The sequence below is a fragment of the Prionailurus viverrinus genome, chromosome F1 (assembly GCF_022837055.1).
Source record: "Prionailurus viverrinus isolate Anna chromosome F1, UM_Priviv_1.0, whole genome shotgun sequence".
Taxonomy (NCBI): domain Eukaryota; kingdom Metazoa; phylum Chordata; class Mammalia; order Carnivora; family Felidae; genus Prionailurus; species Prionailurus viverrinus.
Window position 1 is genome coordinate 41,117,120 of NC_062577.1, and position 15,807 is coordinate 41,132,926.

Consider the following 15,807-nt stretch of genomic DNA (forward strand, 5'->3'; position numbering starts at 1 on the left):
AGAGAAAGAAAAAGAAAAAGAAAAAGAAAAAGAAAAGAAAGGAAAAGAAAAGAAAAAAAACTGATGCTAGCTCTCACATAAGAAATTCTGATTGGGGTGCCTGGATGGCTCAGGCAGTTAAGTGTCCGACTCTTGTCTCGACTCAGGTCATGATCCTGCACTTCATAGGTTCGAGCCTTGAATCGGTCTCTGTGCTGACAGCACAGAGCCTCCCTGGATCCTCTCTCCCTCTCTCTCTCTGACCCTTCCCCTTTCACGTACGCTTGCTCTCTCAAAAATAAAAAAAGAAAGAAAAAGAAAAGGAATTCTGATTAATAGGTCTGCAGTGCTCTGCGGTGGTATCGAACACTTATATTTTCAAAGAGCCTCCCAGCAGATTTGGATGTACAGCCGGGACTGAGAACCCAAAGGGTAACTTGCAAACTACTTCCCTTTGATGAACAGGTGGTAGGGCTCACGTTCCTGCAGGGAGGTCCACAGACCAGTCAGTATACAAGGTCAGCCACACCTAAACGTCAGCCCCAAAAGACCTGACCAATCACCGTGGCCCAATTTTCTTAACAGCCATCCATGAAGAATGGGGCTTCCAGAAAAGCTGAAAACAGGACTTTGGGAAATCCTCCTGAGCTGGGTTTCGGGAGCAGCCTGGAAAGAAAATGAGATCACGACACACACGGAAAGAACCAATAAGGAAGCATGGGCCATGCCGAAGGTTAAAGCCAAGGTTAAAGCAGGACTTAGTAACATTCTTCTCCAGAATTCTTCTCCACTAACATTCTTCTCCAATTGGAGCTCTTCTCCAGCTCCATCAAGGTCAAGGGGATACAGACACAAACTGGAGATTAAAGAGCACTATTAGGATGAACTTACCAGAAGCTGGACTGCCAGTCCTGGGAAGGAATGACAGCGGAATCTTCCAGGAAGGCCTCTGAGAACAAGGGAGGCCACAATGGCTAAATGATTTAAGGTGGGCTCCTGCTAATGACGGTTGGGTAGATAAGATCCTCCTGAGTTTCCTTTGGCCCTCAGAATTAATTGGCTCAATTTCTGGTTAGCAAAGGGTTAAAGAATCCTCTGGTCCCAGTAGCCCACGCCCAGCTCTCTAGGACCTACCTTTAAATTCCATGTTGGCAGCATCATCCAGAAGTTCCTCCTTCATGGTGTTCAGCGTCTCGACAATCATGTCCTTCATTTCCTCCTGCTTTCGGTTGGCAATATTCATCAACGATTCATACAACTCATTTTCCTTTTTTCGAGTATACTCCAGACGTTTGGGAGTAATCTGCAGGTCCCGCTGCATGTCAAAGGCCTGGTTAATAAAGATGTCAAGGGAGCGGCAGTGCACCAGATTCAGGGCCTTGGCCGCATCCACCAGGCGAGTCTGTAGCACCTGGTGAGAAAATGTGCTCAAGTGTCTCAGTTTCTCACTTTGTTCCACCAACATGCTCTGAGCTTTAGTGTCTTGGCCAGGAGCCCCACAGTTACAGTGACTGCTGCTCAGATAGCCCAGGCCAATCAGCTGGTGATGGAGCGGTGACCTTTCATTCTCCAGTCTTCTGGTAGAGGAGGCAATGATCTCCGAGCCCAGCTTCGGCACTTTGAAAAAGAATACGGGAAAGGAGAAATACTTTCGGATTTCCTGAAGCTCTCGCTCATCCCTCTCAGAGAGTTCATCTTTGTGGAGTGCATAGGTTATCACAGGCAAGAAATCGTTCACCAAGTCACCCAGAACATCCACTGCAGGCCGGAGGCCTTGGCACGGTGCTACCACAATGTCCACTTCCTAGAAGGGGAAGGGGGGGGGGGGTCATATCAGCACTTCAGGGTCAGAACCAATCCTTGCCTCCCCTGAGTCCCACACTGAGACCAAAGTCCAGATCTGTGATGGGCCAATGGGACTTCGGTACGCCCCCATCATTTGTCCAACTCCTTCCTGGGTTACCAACACTCCCTGGTGCAGCCTGTGCAGACAGGCACTCGTCTAGAGAGAGAAAGCAGTCAGTAGAAAGGATGGCCGTCTCTTTAGCCACTTCAGAAAAAAGAATTTAGTTCCTGGCTTCCCTCGTTGTTTGGAAACACCTATAGATACCCTCCGATGAAGGAGTAACACAAATAATGGAAGGAGAAAGACATGCTGTGGAAATTATCAGCTCAGGAGTGAGGCCGTCTGGAACTTTCCTCCCACTCCAGTCCTCGCTCATTGCACTTGCCCAATCTTTCAGAGCCAGCTAACTCCCAGTCCAACTCCCAAGCAGGCTTCCAATCTGCCTGTGTACTCATGTCATGCCCTAGAGAGTCCTTCCTCGAACATAATCCCAAGCACTCTCTACTTCTCCTTTCCTTAATGTTCAACACATTTATACTTTATTTTTTGAAAACCCATTTTCCCTATTAGCCTGTCAACCCTTTGAGGGCAGGGACCATGTCCACCTTGTTCGCTATTATAACTCCAGCGCCTAACACATGGGCCTCAATATTGTTGAGTCAATCAAGCAGCAAACAAAAAACCAGGTTTGGCCAACATTGTTACTGTCCTATTCTAAAAGTTTGCAGGTATCTCAAAGTCTTAGCCACCTAAGTCTTGGTAATACCTTCATTCTCATGATCACTTGGTACGACAAGACTAAGGTTTGCCTATCCAGTATTTAGCTTCTGCATTATTGGGAAGGCAATGGTCTTTACGGACAAGGTGGCCAATAACGGGGCGGGGCTTTCGGGAGAACTCTTTAGAGGGGGTTTGACCCTCCCAGGAAGCACGCTCCCTGGCCTCAGCCTTCTTGCCAGTGGCAAGATGACGTCATCCCGCAGCCCTAAGGCAAACCTGAGGGTAGAAGCCAGCACTGAGGATGATGGAGCAAAAAGAAACAGGGGGCTTGGGTCCCTGGTGACCGCAGAGCCGCCACACCAGCCTAGCTTCAGACTTCTTTCACGAGGGAAAAAAAAATTAACCTCTATCTTGTTTAAGCAAGCCCGTTTTTCAGATTGTCTGTTACATGTGATTGAACCCAATCATAACGGACATACCCAAGATCTTAAAGTGAGTTTCAAGCACGGGCTTTGGTTTAGAAACAAACGTCTACGGGTCCTTTCCTAGCCAACAGTTTTTGTTTTGTGTTCTACTTTTTTTTTTTATTTATTTATTTATATTGAGAGAAAGAGACAGAATGCACACATGCGTGCGTGCGTGCGAGTCGGGGAGGGGCGAGGGGAGAGAGACTATCTCAAGCGGGCTCCAGTGTCAGCAGAGTCCAATTCGGGGTTCGAACTCATGACCCCTGAGATCATGACCTGAGTCGAAATCAAGAGTCAGATACTTAACCGACTGAGCCACCCAGGTGCCCCTGTGCTCTGCTTCTTTCCTGAGGATCCTGAGGCAGTTAAGAGCATATATTTCCATCCACTGCACATGCTGCTTTTCTCTATCTTTGAAACTGTCTACTCTGCCCGGCATCCCAGACCTAAGGGTCAACCCGGAGACTCATGCCCGTATCACCGCTACAGGCACACTAACTCTTGATGTCTTCAGGGATCTGCAGTTCCAAATCAATCCTCCATAGAATTCTAGCACATTTGACGGAGTTATAAAAGAAGTCAGCGCGAATCTGCTCATTTGTGCCCTTAACATTTGTCAGATGTTGCAAATTTACTTTATTTGAAATGTAAAAGATATGCAGTTGTTTATTTTCTTTCAGATTGATATTCTGTTTTCATTCCTTACCTGACTGAGCAGCAGGCATTTTTGATGAAAAACATTTTTAAATAAAAACCTGGGACCTTTTAAGTAGGAAAGGACTAGAAAATGCCAGCCTATTGTCTCTTGTACTCTGTGTGTGTGTGTGTCTGTGTATGTGTGTGTATCTGTGTGTGTGTGTGTGAGAGAGAGAGAGAGAGAGAGAGAGAGAGAGAGAGAAAGAGGGATCTCCCATCTCCAGAAAAGCACAAGGTCTCATCTTCCCCAGTAAATAACTAGTAAGTTTAATTCACAGATGGGTCACGTAACTGTTATTTGGCTGGCCGCTGTGAACTCCCTAAAGCTAAAAGTACTTTTAGCATCTCACCAATTATGATTTGAGCAAACACTAAAAATCCACCTACTTTCCATCCAAGCCTAGGCCAAAAAGAAATCTGCTGTTTCATCTATGCCTCGAAATGCAGGAAATGTCTTCTGGTTGGTAGACTAGTCTGACACTCATCCCACTGTTCCAAACAAACCCCCTTTCACTACCCTGAGTCACACTGCTACAGCATGAATCACTTCGTGAGGGCATATTCAAAGAGTGGGTAAGAACTTGTAAGGCTGAGAGCAGAAGACATAATTGCCTGAATGCCAGCATTATAATACATAATAATTTAATAATGACGAGAAGAGAATCCCAAGGAATGAAAAGTTATAATAAGGTAGAGAATTATAGGTGAATATGTTTTTTCAAATAAATATTTTAAACTTGCAAACCTTTCTTAAACATATACATTTTTAAAGCTATAATCCAATCACACTTATTATAGGAATATTATGAGAAGAAAGCCTAAAGTAGGAGTTCTTTAGAAAGTCTTCTAAGCTTTCAGGAATAATTTTCTTTGCTTGCTTATTTCAAGGGTTTTCTTAAAATTCTAAAATCAATGTCTATTTAAAATGTCCATTTTGGGGGTGCCTGGGTGGCTCACTCGGTTAAGTGTCTGACTTCAGCTCGGGTCATGATCTCACGGTTCGTGAGTTCAAGCCCTGCGTCGGGCCCTGGGTTGACAGCTCGGAGCCTGGAGCCTGCTTTGGATTCTGTGTCTCCCTCTCTCTCTGACCCTCTCCTGCTCATGCTCTGTCTCTCTGTCTTTCTCTGCCTCTCAAAAATAAGAAACGTAAAGAAAAATTTTTTTAAATGTCCATTTCGTATATGCAAGAAAACCGAAAGCCACGGAGTCCATCTGCACAACCAAAATCCTTCTTAGGAGAGTGCTGACTTTGTGTGCTCAGAGGTGCAAATTCTTTTTTTTTTTTTTTTTTAATGGATTCTGGGCTTTCTAATGGTAGGTGCTGCCTGGTACGCTGGCACCTAGAAAGAAGGTGTCCGCTCCTAAATAGATGTTGTATGAAATGAAAATGGATAGAAACCAAGTACTGTGCTCCTGCTCCTCGATTCCCCACTGAGCAACCTCGTCCCGTTGGTCTCGCTGTGCCATCGTGGCTGCTAGAAGACAGGCAAAGAAGAGCTGCGGCCTGACGTCCTGGCAGAAGCACATACTAGTCTAGAACGTGCTATGTGATTCTGTGACACTTACGGTGAAGGGATGACTCATCCCTGACAGTTATAAACAAAAAGGGAAGCCAGCACTGTCTCCTGGAGACAGGGAGTGAAAAAAGTAATAATTAATACAGAGAGGAGGAACCAGACCTGTTCTGGGTCCTATTATGGCCACGTGAGAGGGAGGTCTGATCTCGGGCTGTTCCGTGGAAGCTGTCTTCCTTCCTAGCACCTCAATCAGTGCCTGGCGCTTCGTGAGCATCCAATAAACAAACGTGGAATGGATGGATGAACAAATGATGCCTTCACTACTCTTCAGTAATCATGTGTGAAATCTGCTGTCTTTCAACCCGTATCCCACACATTTATCTGCAATTGCTGTTTGCCTCTACTCTAAGAATAAAGCAGTGAGTAAGTGAGCATTTTGCTCCTAACTCGATCAGGGGAAAAGAATCTCAGGGAATCATAAGAGTATCCCATAATTCCCACTGTGAGTCACAGTGAATTCCTAAAGAGATTTCTCTTGTAGAATGCATTCTGCATAAATCTACAGAATCTGCAGAAGTTGGTATATTCACCATCAATTTTCTTGGCAACATTAAGAGAATGAACAGAAAGGAGGTTGCTACCCTGCAAACACCAGAAGTGACCTCTTGGGTTTTATCTTTGATGTAAAATGACATTATCTTAAATGCCAAGAAGAAATCGCTCAATCACTGAAGAAGCCTGACCACTTCCTAAGAACACTGGCTCTTACTGGGGAAGACTCCTTAATCTATGGTTCATGGCACATCACGGAAACTCAGTTCTGGTCGAGGATGAGTATATTAACTGATGGTTCAGACAGAAGACAGCCATAGACTCAGGTAGGTCGCAGATGTCTTTGCTTTCTCTACAGTTCTGACCTCAGGCTCACATCACACAGAAAAGAAGTACGCAACCGACGTGGCCTCGACCTCAGTCCCTGTCCCTGTGTTCTACCTACCTTTACCATCCGTTCTCCTCCCCCACCATTCTCCCAGGACTGTTGAGAGACTTTTCCTGTTTGTTTTCACACAGGATGATTCCTCTTCATCTTTACACGGTTCCAAGAACGATCACTCTTACATGTCAATTACATATTAAGGAAAATACCTCTCTATCCTTGCTACATTATAGAAAATGCCTTGCTGAAGATACACTGAGTAGCCTCTGTGCAATCTGCCTTGCAGCTGTATTCAACAGTGATCCAAACATCCAGTACCATAGATACAGATAAAAGCAGGAATCTGGGGGCACCTGGGTGGCTCAGTCAGTCGAGCGCCTGACTCTTGTTTTTGGCTCAGGTCATGATCCCAGGGTTGTGGGACTGAGCCCCACATCAGGCTCTGTCCTGAGCTCGAAGCCTGCGTAAGACTCTCTCTCTCTCTCTCTCTCTGCCCCTCTACCCTGCTCAGGCTTGCTCTCTCTCTCTCTCTCTCTCTCTCTCTCTCTAAAATAATAAACAACAGGAATCGGAAGCTTTATTGTCTTGTCACTACATTCATCAAAGCAGAGAGGCAAAGTAGTAGCAAGAGGAAGAGAGAAGAAGGAAGGGAAACCTTTAACTTCTAACTTTGTAACTTTACCTTTTGTATTCTTTACCTTTTAACAATATCTTTCTCTTCTGTCATCACAGAAGTATTTCATAATGACGTATGAAGAACTTTGTCTCTAACTAGAGCAGGATAATAACTGTAAGTAAGCTGGAACCAGAGTGACTTCGGTTGGACAAGAGGAAGGAGTGCCAACATGGCTGTCAGGGAAAGGACTGGTAACCGACTGGGAGGGAAATTCTCTTCTCGAGGACACTGATTAGGACACCCAGGGAGGAGGGGACGGACTGACGGTGTGCCAGACACTGTGCTAAGTGCCTGACACACACCCTCTCATTTAGGCCTCACACCAGTCCTCAAAGACACGGACTGTCACCCCCCCACCCCCCCCCCCTTGCCAACGAGGGAACCAGCACAGCCACACAGTTAACTGACAAAGCCAGCACGTAAATCCAGGTCCGACAGACTACAGAGAGCATGTTTAAGCAGTTACCGAAGGTCCACTGTGTGTCGGGAACCGTCCGGGCTGACGTTGGGGAAGTTCTGAAAGAAGGATAAGGGATGGACAAGGTGACTTTAGGGACCCTAACAATCCTAGTTCTCGGGTTAAAAAGTATATCCTACCAAGCAAAGGCTCTGCCGTGAGACAATCCTCAGGGACTCAGCTGAGATGCCAAGGAAGGAAGTCAAAAAGAGTATTTTTAATAACCCCAACTGTCTGCTGACAGTACTTTCGGCCTCTGAGTCTCTGAGATCCCCACCCCAACCATCCTTAACTCAAAGTGAGACACGCAGAGCTCTTGGTGAAAACACAGAGGGAAGCCTCCGGGCCGAAGAAAGAGGTAGACGGGATCCTGGAAAACAGGTGAAAGAGGAAGATGAAGACTATAATCTCCGGCAGATTTTCTCCCGAAGAGCTAACCCTGGAAGGCCGCAAATGAAGCGCTGGTGGTGATCTGAGAAAACACAGCCTCAGACTCAAGCCGTTCTTTTTCCTTTTTCAAGAGCATGGAAAAAACCCCCCAAAAACACAAAAAGCCAACCTGCCTCTAAACCACCCGTCCCCTTACCAGGTAAGTTAACCTGCAGTAGGTGTCTGTGGGTCTCTTGGCTGAGAGCCACACGTGTTGGATGGCTACGGCCCACTACGTATGTCAGCGTGTGTAGGGGAAAGGCACGAGACAAGCTAAATAGGACGAGTACAGGCTCACGGCCTGGAAGGAGCTTATACTTTCGCATCTGCCTGAACCTCCGATACCCTTTATTAACATGACACTTTAGTTCTCCTTTCTCTTTGCCCCATAAAATCATGGTTTCCTTACTGTAATTCTCTCTCTAGAGTATCATTCTCCCCCTCATACATAGTAACCCCAACTTTGGGTCTTTTGCCTTGGAATGGCCATTTTTTAACCTAATTCCACATACTATCTCCTAGTCCTAAAAGGTATCTTCTTGCCCTCAGGACCTTCACCCGGCTTTCTTTGTGACTTTATACCAATTCACTGCTATTTTTCCATCTAAAGACATTCAGGAGAAGATATGGTGTCTAACCAAAGGGAAGCAACACACAACAAGTTGAGTCTTATAAGGCACCATCATAAACGCCAATGACTAGACAAAAATCTGAGAGAAGCTGATTTTCCAGCAACACTGTTTCGTAAATTTGGACATTGAAATTTTGCTAGGAGCCTGGAGCCTGCTTCAGATTCCGTGTCTCTCTCTCTCTGTCCCTCCCCTGCTCACTCTCTCTCTCAAAAATAAATAAACATTAAAAAAATTTTTTTAATAGATTATGCCCATTGCTAGCTGCTGGCTGAGGGTTATAAAGAGAAAACTTTATGACTCCAACTGGTTAGAGTTAACAGTAGTGAGAAAAAAAAAAAAAAAAAGGTTTACTTGCAACTCATTAGAGCTTGCCTAGAAACATTAGTCTACCTCAGTTCCCTGAAAGAAACCCTACCAGACGTCACCCTGAGCCAATGGCCATGTCAGCGTGTGGCAGTCTGGCTGCCAGGTGACATGTACATTCATCCAAAGGGTGGGGACACACAGGCCAGCAGAATAACTGTCAGTCTGTAAGTGCCACCGTAAGCGAAACGCCACAGCCAGGCTGCAGGAGTCCCGGCTCAGACTCAGAAAGTTGAATCATTTCAGCTCCTTTCTACTCCTTTTATCATAGGTGTTCACAGGAAAAATACACACACACACTCCAGACTGAGGAAACTCTGAAGCAAACACCCATGTTCCACTGGACTTGTAAGAGAAGGTGGTAGTATACGTGCCAGAGAGGGGGGAAGGGTGGGGAAGGGGAGTCTGTACGTGGAGACAGATCCAGTGAGCGTGGTGAAGGGTGAAATATGTCGCCAACTGGAAAGGGCTATGTTTTAACACTAAACGAGGTTACAGAAACTAACGGCTTGACTCTGTTCCTCTGCTGCTGAATTATGAACTGGGAATCTCAGGGGACCCAGAGCTACAAAGCTGGGAATACCAAACACTAAGGGGCCGTGTGGGTCAGCATATTCTGGAACAAACTAAAAACGGCTAATTTATGAGAGCTTTAAAGTACCATACTAGAAGAATGACCATTGTATACAAGGGTAGGGGGAAATTCTGCTTTGATAATTTGACAGTTGAAAATGAACATCTCATTTCCCCTAATTCAATCTTGGTTTCCTTGAGCTAAGTGCTTCCTTTCTTTATCACCCTCTGCAAAACCAAATGAAAGGGCTGTTTAGAGCTAACTCACTGGTCCCAAAAATAACCGGAGCTAAACAAAAAAAAAATCTTTTTCACTGGCACAAAAATCTTCAAGGTGGCTGTGAACTGCTCCCGGCAGCAAGCTCCCGGCACTGAGGCCCGTGAATTTAATGAAGACAGGAACCCGACCACAGCGGCGGAGCAGACCGGAGCTCCACAAAGGCAACTAAGGCCTCTCTGAGGCACAGCATCAAGGGGTTCCAAACTTAGAACCGTTGGGGTCCGTTGCTATTTCTACATCAAAACCACTGGAGACGAAAGCAGATCCGGAGAAACAGTGGCTAAGGAAGCCTCACAAACCACATGAAACAGAGCACAAGAGCCTAGAGAATTCCTCAAGACTGGTGAAGAATATTCCTCAAGAAAGAAAATCCGTATTTCTGTCGTGCAGAGAGAGAAGCTGATCTGGTGGCTCAACTTCCCAACCAAGTGGCCTCCTCTGCCGGTACCTCAGTTGAGTTCTCAGCACACCTCGGGGGCGGGCAAGGGGGGGCTCTTCTCAGGAAGATGAGCGCTCAGACGTGCACCTGGGGAACGACTCTCACTTTCCTGTCCGGGGCTCGCTTGAAGTACTTCAATTCATGGCACAAAAGTAAATGAGCATTAAAAATTAAAGCCAATAAGATGAAGGGATCCAGAGAAATCAATCAAAGAACGTGCCTCTCCCGCACATGGCTTTGCTCACATTCCCAGATTGTTTTTTAAAAGGCAAGAACAGGGGGGCGCCTGGGTGGCTCAGTCGGTTAAGCATCCAACTTCAGCTCAGGTCATGATCTCAAGGGTTTGTGAGTTGAGCCCCACATCTGGCTTTGTGCTGACAGCTCAGAGCCTGGAACCTGCTTCGGATTCTGTGTCTCCCTCTCCCTCTGCCCCTCCCCTGCTCACTCTCTCTCTCTCTCTCAAAAATAAACATTAAAAAAATAAATAAAAATAAAAGACAAGAACAGGAAGAGAATCACGGCCCAGCCGACAGCAGCTACACCAGCCATCTAACGGTATTTTTTAAGCTGCAGGTCATAATGTAGCACCTCACAACATCAAGTTTAGTAGGTTTCTGTCATCATTTTTGCTAGATGAAATCAAATAGAGGAGAAGATAACAGTGTGTTTTGCAAAAAGTAAAAGTATTCTTTCATGAAATTTTATGTCAATATGTATACGTGTATACATATATATATATATACACACACACACACATATATATGTACTAGGTCTTGATATAAAATGTTATTTCTTTTTTTTATTATTTTTTTTAATGTTTATTTATTTTAGAGACAGAGAGACAGAGCACAAGCTGGGGAGAGAGCTGGAGACAGAATCCGAAGCAGGCTGCAGGCTCTGATCTGTCAGCACAGAGCCAGATGCGGGGCTGGAACCCACGAACCACGAGATCATGACCTGAGCCGAAGTCGGACACCCAACTGACTGAACCACCCAGGCGCCCCTAAAATGTTATTTCTTACGGTGAATGAAATCCTTCACGTATATTTTAAGTAATGTCTACACTCAATGTGAGGGTCAAACTCACAACCCTAAGATCAAGAGTAGCATCCTCTATTGACTGAGCCAGCCAGGTGACCCCAGTGAATGAGATTCTAAGAAATTCTGAGAAAGTCTGAAAACCACTGAGCCACTGGAACCTGAAAGAACCAGACCAGGCCAGTATATCACAGAAAGACTGTGTATGGCTCAAGTATTCGTGAACTGTGAAGAAGGTTCTCAGGTCAACTGAGCAGCCTCGGTCAATAAACAAGGATTACCGTCAGAGCTACCATCAGGGTCCTCCAAGAACCCTCTCGGCAACCCTGGAGCTAAGGATCGCGAGCTCTCCGTGTGAAAACAGAGGAAAGCCGCTGCCGAAACTCAGCTCAGAGAAAACGCTGGCTTGTGCACACAGCCCCTCTAGCATTTATCAAGATACAAGAAATCTGGTCTCTGGAAGGAAATGAGATGACACTTTCTACTTCTGGAGTCTCAGAGGCCATGGTCACAACCAAAGGACTCATTCATTGACTAGAAGTTCAGGCGTTTTAGAACAGGGGTAGGTAAGGAGGCTACGAGAAAGAAGCAGCAAATTTCCTAGTCCTGCTAGACTAGCCCTTCCTTTCCGGCACAGCTGACCAACGTGAAGAGACTCTCTGTTCTGAGCAGGTCTGCATTCTTTTCATCTTACCCACTCCTGACCCCTGACAGAGTCACCTTCTTTGCCGAGCCTCACTCGGTCTAATCAGTCAGCTCAGTCCTAGCTATAGGGTAGCAGAGGAAGCCAGCACAAGAGCTGAGTCCTTCGTAAGTGGAGACAGGAATACCAGAGAGTCAATATGATCTGTCGGAAGATGCTCCAAGAGGTGTAGCTCTCTCTCGGGAGTTCACTTCAAAAGAGAAGCAAAGACGTTCTTCAGGTGACGGGATCTCCATATCTCCTTACACTGAGCCAGACCTGTTCTCGGGTTTCTGGAGTTCCTTAGAAAGTAGGAGACGTAGCCTGTTCCACTTAGTACATAATGGCCAGGTCTACGGAAAAACTCACAAGATTCTTCACTTGGCCTCGGCTCTAATAAGAGCATTAATAATCTATTACCTTATCGTTCCTTTTAGAAAGGGATTCTAGCAACACCTTCCAGCTGAGAAATAAAAAAGGATTTCTAGCCCTGACCATGGTTATTCTGTGAAAGCCTGAGGTGCAAGTAGCCCATTCCTTCTGTGGCAGAAAAGGAGACAGGGAGGCAAGGAGATAAGTACATTGTGCAGGGGCTTGCAGCAGGGTAGCAGAGGCAGGGATGGGCACTGCTGTGGCCTTGGCTTTCAACTTCCCAGGTTATGTGCTCTATTGGCTGATGCTCAGAGCCCAGACTATAAAGGGCCAAACTACTTTCTGAGAGAGCTCAACTACAGGAAAAGCCGGTGTGTGTGTGTGTGTGTGTGTGTGCGCGCGCGCACGCAACTGAAGGAATACGAGACGGGTACCTGTAAGAGGGCATGGTGCATCGTCACCTCCAGTTCGGCTAAAACATGGGCGGCGTCCTCACCGTCCTCTTGGACCTCCAGGTCCTCCTCGGGGATGGTCTCCCAGTTGCCCTGGTGAGCAACCAGCGTGTGCACTAGTTCGTACTGGCCCGGGAGTGCCAGGCTGACCCGAGTCTGAGTCCCATAGGTGAAGCGGAGGCGCCGAAGCTTACAGTTCTCCTCGCTGCCCAGCCTGGCGGGAAGCACCCGCACCCCCAGCAGCAGGTTCAACAGCTGACACTTGACATTACAGTCCTGGCCGAGGATCAAGATGCAGGGCAGGCAGTCCACAATCTGCTGGAGGTACTTCTCTTCCTTAGCTGGAAAGGCAATGCAGCTCAGCTGGCCTGGTTGGGGAGGGGGAGGGGGAGAAGGAGAGTACAGAGAGACAGTGAGGAGGGGTAGACAGAGACTCGCACAGAGACCCAGTCAGGACGGCCGGGCCCTAGGGAAGAAGTATCTCAGAAGCCCTTGGTTGGACAAGACATCAGGAAAACATCTCAATCAGAACAGGCTCCTCAAATATCAAACAGAAGTCCCCTCCGTGGTTTGTCCCCAGAGCAGGTGTCTCTACCTAGAAAGGTGGCAGTGACCCGATCCCTTCCCCTTCCTTTTACATCCAGTGGAGGGCCAAGGAGTATGCAAGGACTCAACCACAATCACAAGATCACTGACATGACAGAGCCAGAAAGGATTACACTAATCAGGATGGGAACCCAAGGAGAAACTGTACCTGAACATGTGAAAATGAAAACCTTTGTGACAGAAGACCGAACACTTGAACGTAAGGCCCTTTTAAATGTCTCCACCATCTGCAGTGTTAGCTTATCTTCCTCATTTATGACATATTTTATAACTAAATGTGTGAGCTAATCTTTACATATACATATATCGAAATACAACATTATTCAAGTTTGCCGAAGCTCCAGAATCTTTTCCAGTTCATCTCTCTGATGGCGGGTGACGGCATCCCAGCTGCCAAGTCATCTGTTCTCTTAAAACTTCGGGTGCTCAGTTAAGATCAATATCGCCTGGCCAAATCACATTCCTTCGGTTTATGGATGGCGAGACTTCGGTTTATGTTCCTAAAGTATGAGAGACCTCTGTCTGGGAAAAGGAACCAGAAATTCATCGACCTGAAACACTCAGATTCTGAATGCAATCATTCCCGACTCGGGTGCCGGTGCCCGCTCCTGCCTAGGATTCAGGCAGCCCCTGCGTTTGTTCAGAAAGGCCCGGACCCTGGGTTCTTAGGCTGTAAGAAGGCTGATCTCTGGGCAGCCACACACACCTTCACTGAAATGTTGTATGGTACCAGCTGAAAGGGATTCGCTTCAGTCATCTCACCATGAGCTGTTGAACCATCCAAGAGCTGTTTACTTTGTTCATGTAAGGGAGGTCTAATTTGTTTAAGAAGCACTTCTACTTCGGAATGTACCTGTCCCATTACAAATCCTCAAACCTCCTTCTCTTCCACAAATGGCACCACCAAAAGGTTTCAAGAAGTCTGCTTTTACCCAGACCCCTCTGTGCATCTCATTAGGCCCCTCCTTTCATGCCTGTCTCTAAGACCAGCACCTGCTGGACTGACTATAAGTCCAGCCGGCACGTGTACATCAGCAACACGGGACTCCGAGACAGGGAAATCTACTCTCCTGGGAAAGAGCTGGGTTGCTTTGAGAAAGAAAGGAGTGGTGACAGAGTGCCTAATTGTGTGCAAGGTATTTACCAAGCACAAGAGTAACATACCAGCAAGGGGTCTAGTCTTTTTGATCCACAATCTAAAAGCAAGGGGAAGGGGTGCCTGGCTGGCTCAGTCGGTAGAGCATGTGACTCTTGATCTTGGGGTTGTGAGTCTGAACCCCATGCTGGTGTAGAGATCACCTAAAAATGGAAAGGAAAGAAAAGGAAAGGAAAGGAAAGGAGAAAGGGGAGAGGAAAGAGGGGAAAGGGGAGAAGAGAGGACAGAAGGGGAAAGGAGGAGAGAGGAGAGGAGGGGAGGGGAGGAGAGAGGAAGAGAGAGGAGGGAAAAGGAGGGGAGAGGAGAGGAGGGGAAGGGACGGGAGAAGAGGGGAGAAGAGGGGGAGAAGAGGGGGAGAAGAGGGGGAGAAGAGGGGAAGAGGAGGGGAGAGGAGGGGAGAGGAGGGGAGGGGGCCTTGGTCAATTGTTTGTGTGACCACCTAGCAAGTAGCAATGGGCTAGTCCTGAGTCCCTTCCTATCTTGTTTTATCTAAACAACACTTATCATGGTCAATTCTAGTTATCTGTTTATAATGATCATAAGCAGGAAGGGCCATATTCTTCTCTGTATCCTCAACACCCAGCACAGTGACTGACTCGTCGTTAAGTACTCTGGCTTATGCACTTGCTTGCTCGGTGTAAGAATCTATTTATTGTGGGAGAATTATCTTCAGAAAGCTGTAAGCAGCTCCAGCAAGTACTCAGAAAAGTCTAGTACCATGGTGAATAGTTTAGGGGCAACTGTTATTCCTAAAAACCTTCATGTCAACATGGAGACTGGACCTGGACAACAGAATAAGGCCGACCCGTTCACCTCACAGAATTTAGCTCCCGTGGTGTCCGTCTGAGCCGTGAGAAGGATAGATTCGCCAGCTAGAGTCCCTCTCACCCACACTTTCTATCCCTTCCTCTTTCCCCAGTGCTGCTCGGATTCATAGATAGGTGTCCAGGTGAAAGTCCGCACCGACAACCTTTGTAACTCCTACAACAACAGTTGACACATAATAAAAAAAATAAACCTAAATGAGCGTGGAGAGTGGATAAAACCAACCAAATGGCTGAACTAAAACCAACTCATCACTTTTCAGGACCAGAGGGAGAGATCACAAAACCTCTGAGACAAAGGGCCAACTATAGGAGAGCCAGTAAAACATGCTCCATCAGCCAAAACCACAGGAGACACACCCCGTTAATCATCTGACCCAAATTATCACCCTCCTCCCCAATCTCTGTAGTGACACAAACAGCCACCACAAATAAACCAGCTAGGGTCAAACCACCACAGACCATTGCAGTGGGACAGGGGGCTGGTGCTGAGCCCAGTTCTAGTATGTGTTTCCAGGCACTCTGCTGGGGTTCTCCGTGCAACTAGTGGACTGAAGAAAAATCTTCCATGTGGGTCTCGCCATCTGTTTTTCAACGCGTCACTATTCAAGCCCTTTGCTTCTCCCACTACTCTTTAGCTTTTTCACTGATCGCTGACACAGGTGT

General features: G+C 46.7%; 1 protein-coding gene across 5 annotated transcripts in view; it reads right to left on the reverse strand.

Annotated features, from left to right (window-relative positions):
* Positions 1-15,807, reverse strand: part of DSTYK (dual serine/threonine and tyrosine protein kinase) — a 61,344-nt gene that overhangs the window by 30,545 nt on the left and 14,992 nt on the right. For all 5 annotated transcript variants that reach the window (XR_007148005.1, XR_007148004.1, XM_047839652.1 and 2 more), the window contains exons 2-3: positions 12,538-12,923; positions 1,114-1,783 (exon numbers count right to left, since the gene is read on the reverse strand). Coding sequence is in view for 3 of the 5 variants with exons in the window: in XM_047839652.1 (XP_047695608.1) it covers positions 1,114-1,783; positions 12,538-12,923 (1,056 nt within the window). In the remaining 2 variants the exon portion in view is untranslated. The remainder of the gene's footprint in view (positions 1-1,113; positions 1,784-12,537; positions 12,924-15,807) is intronic.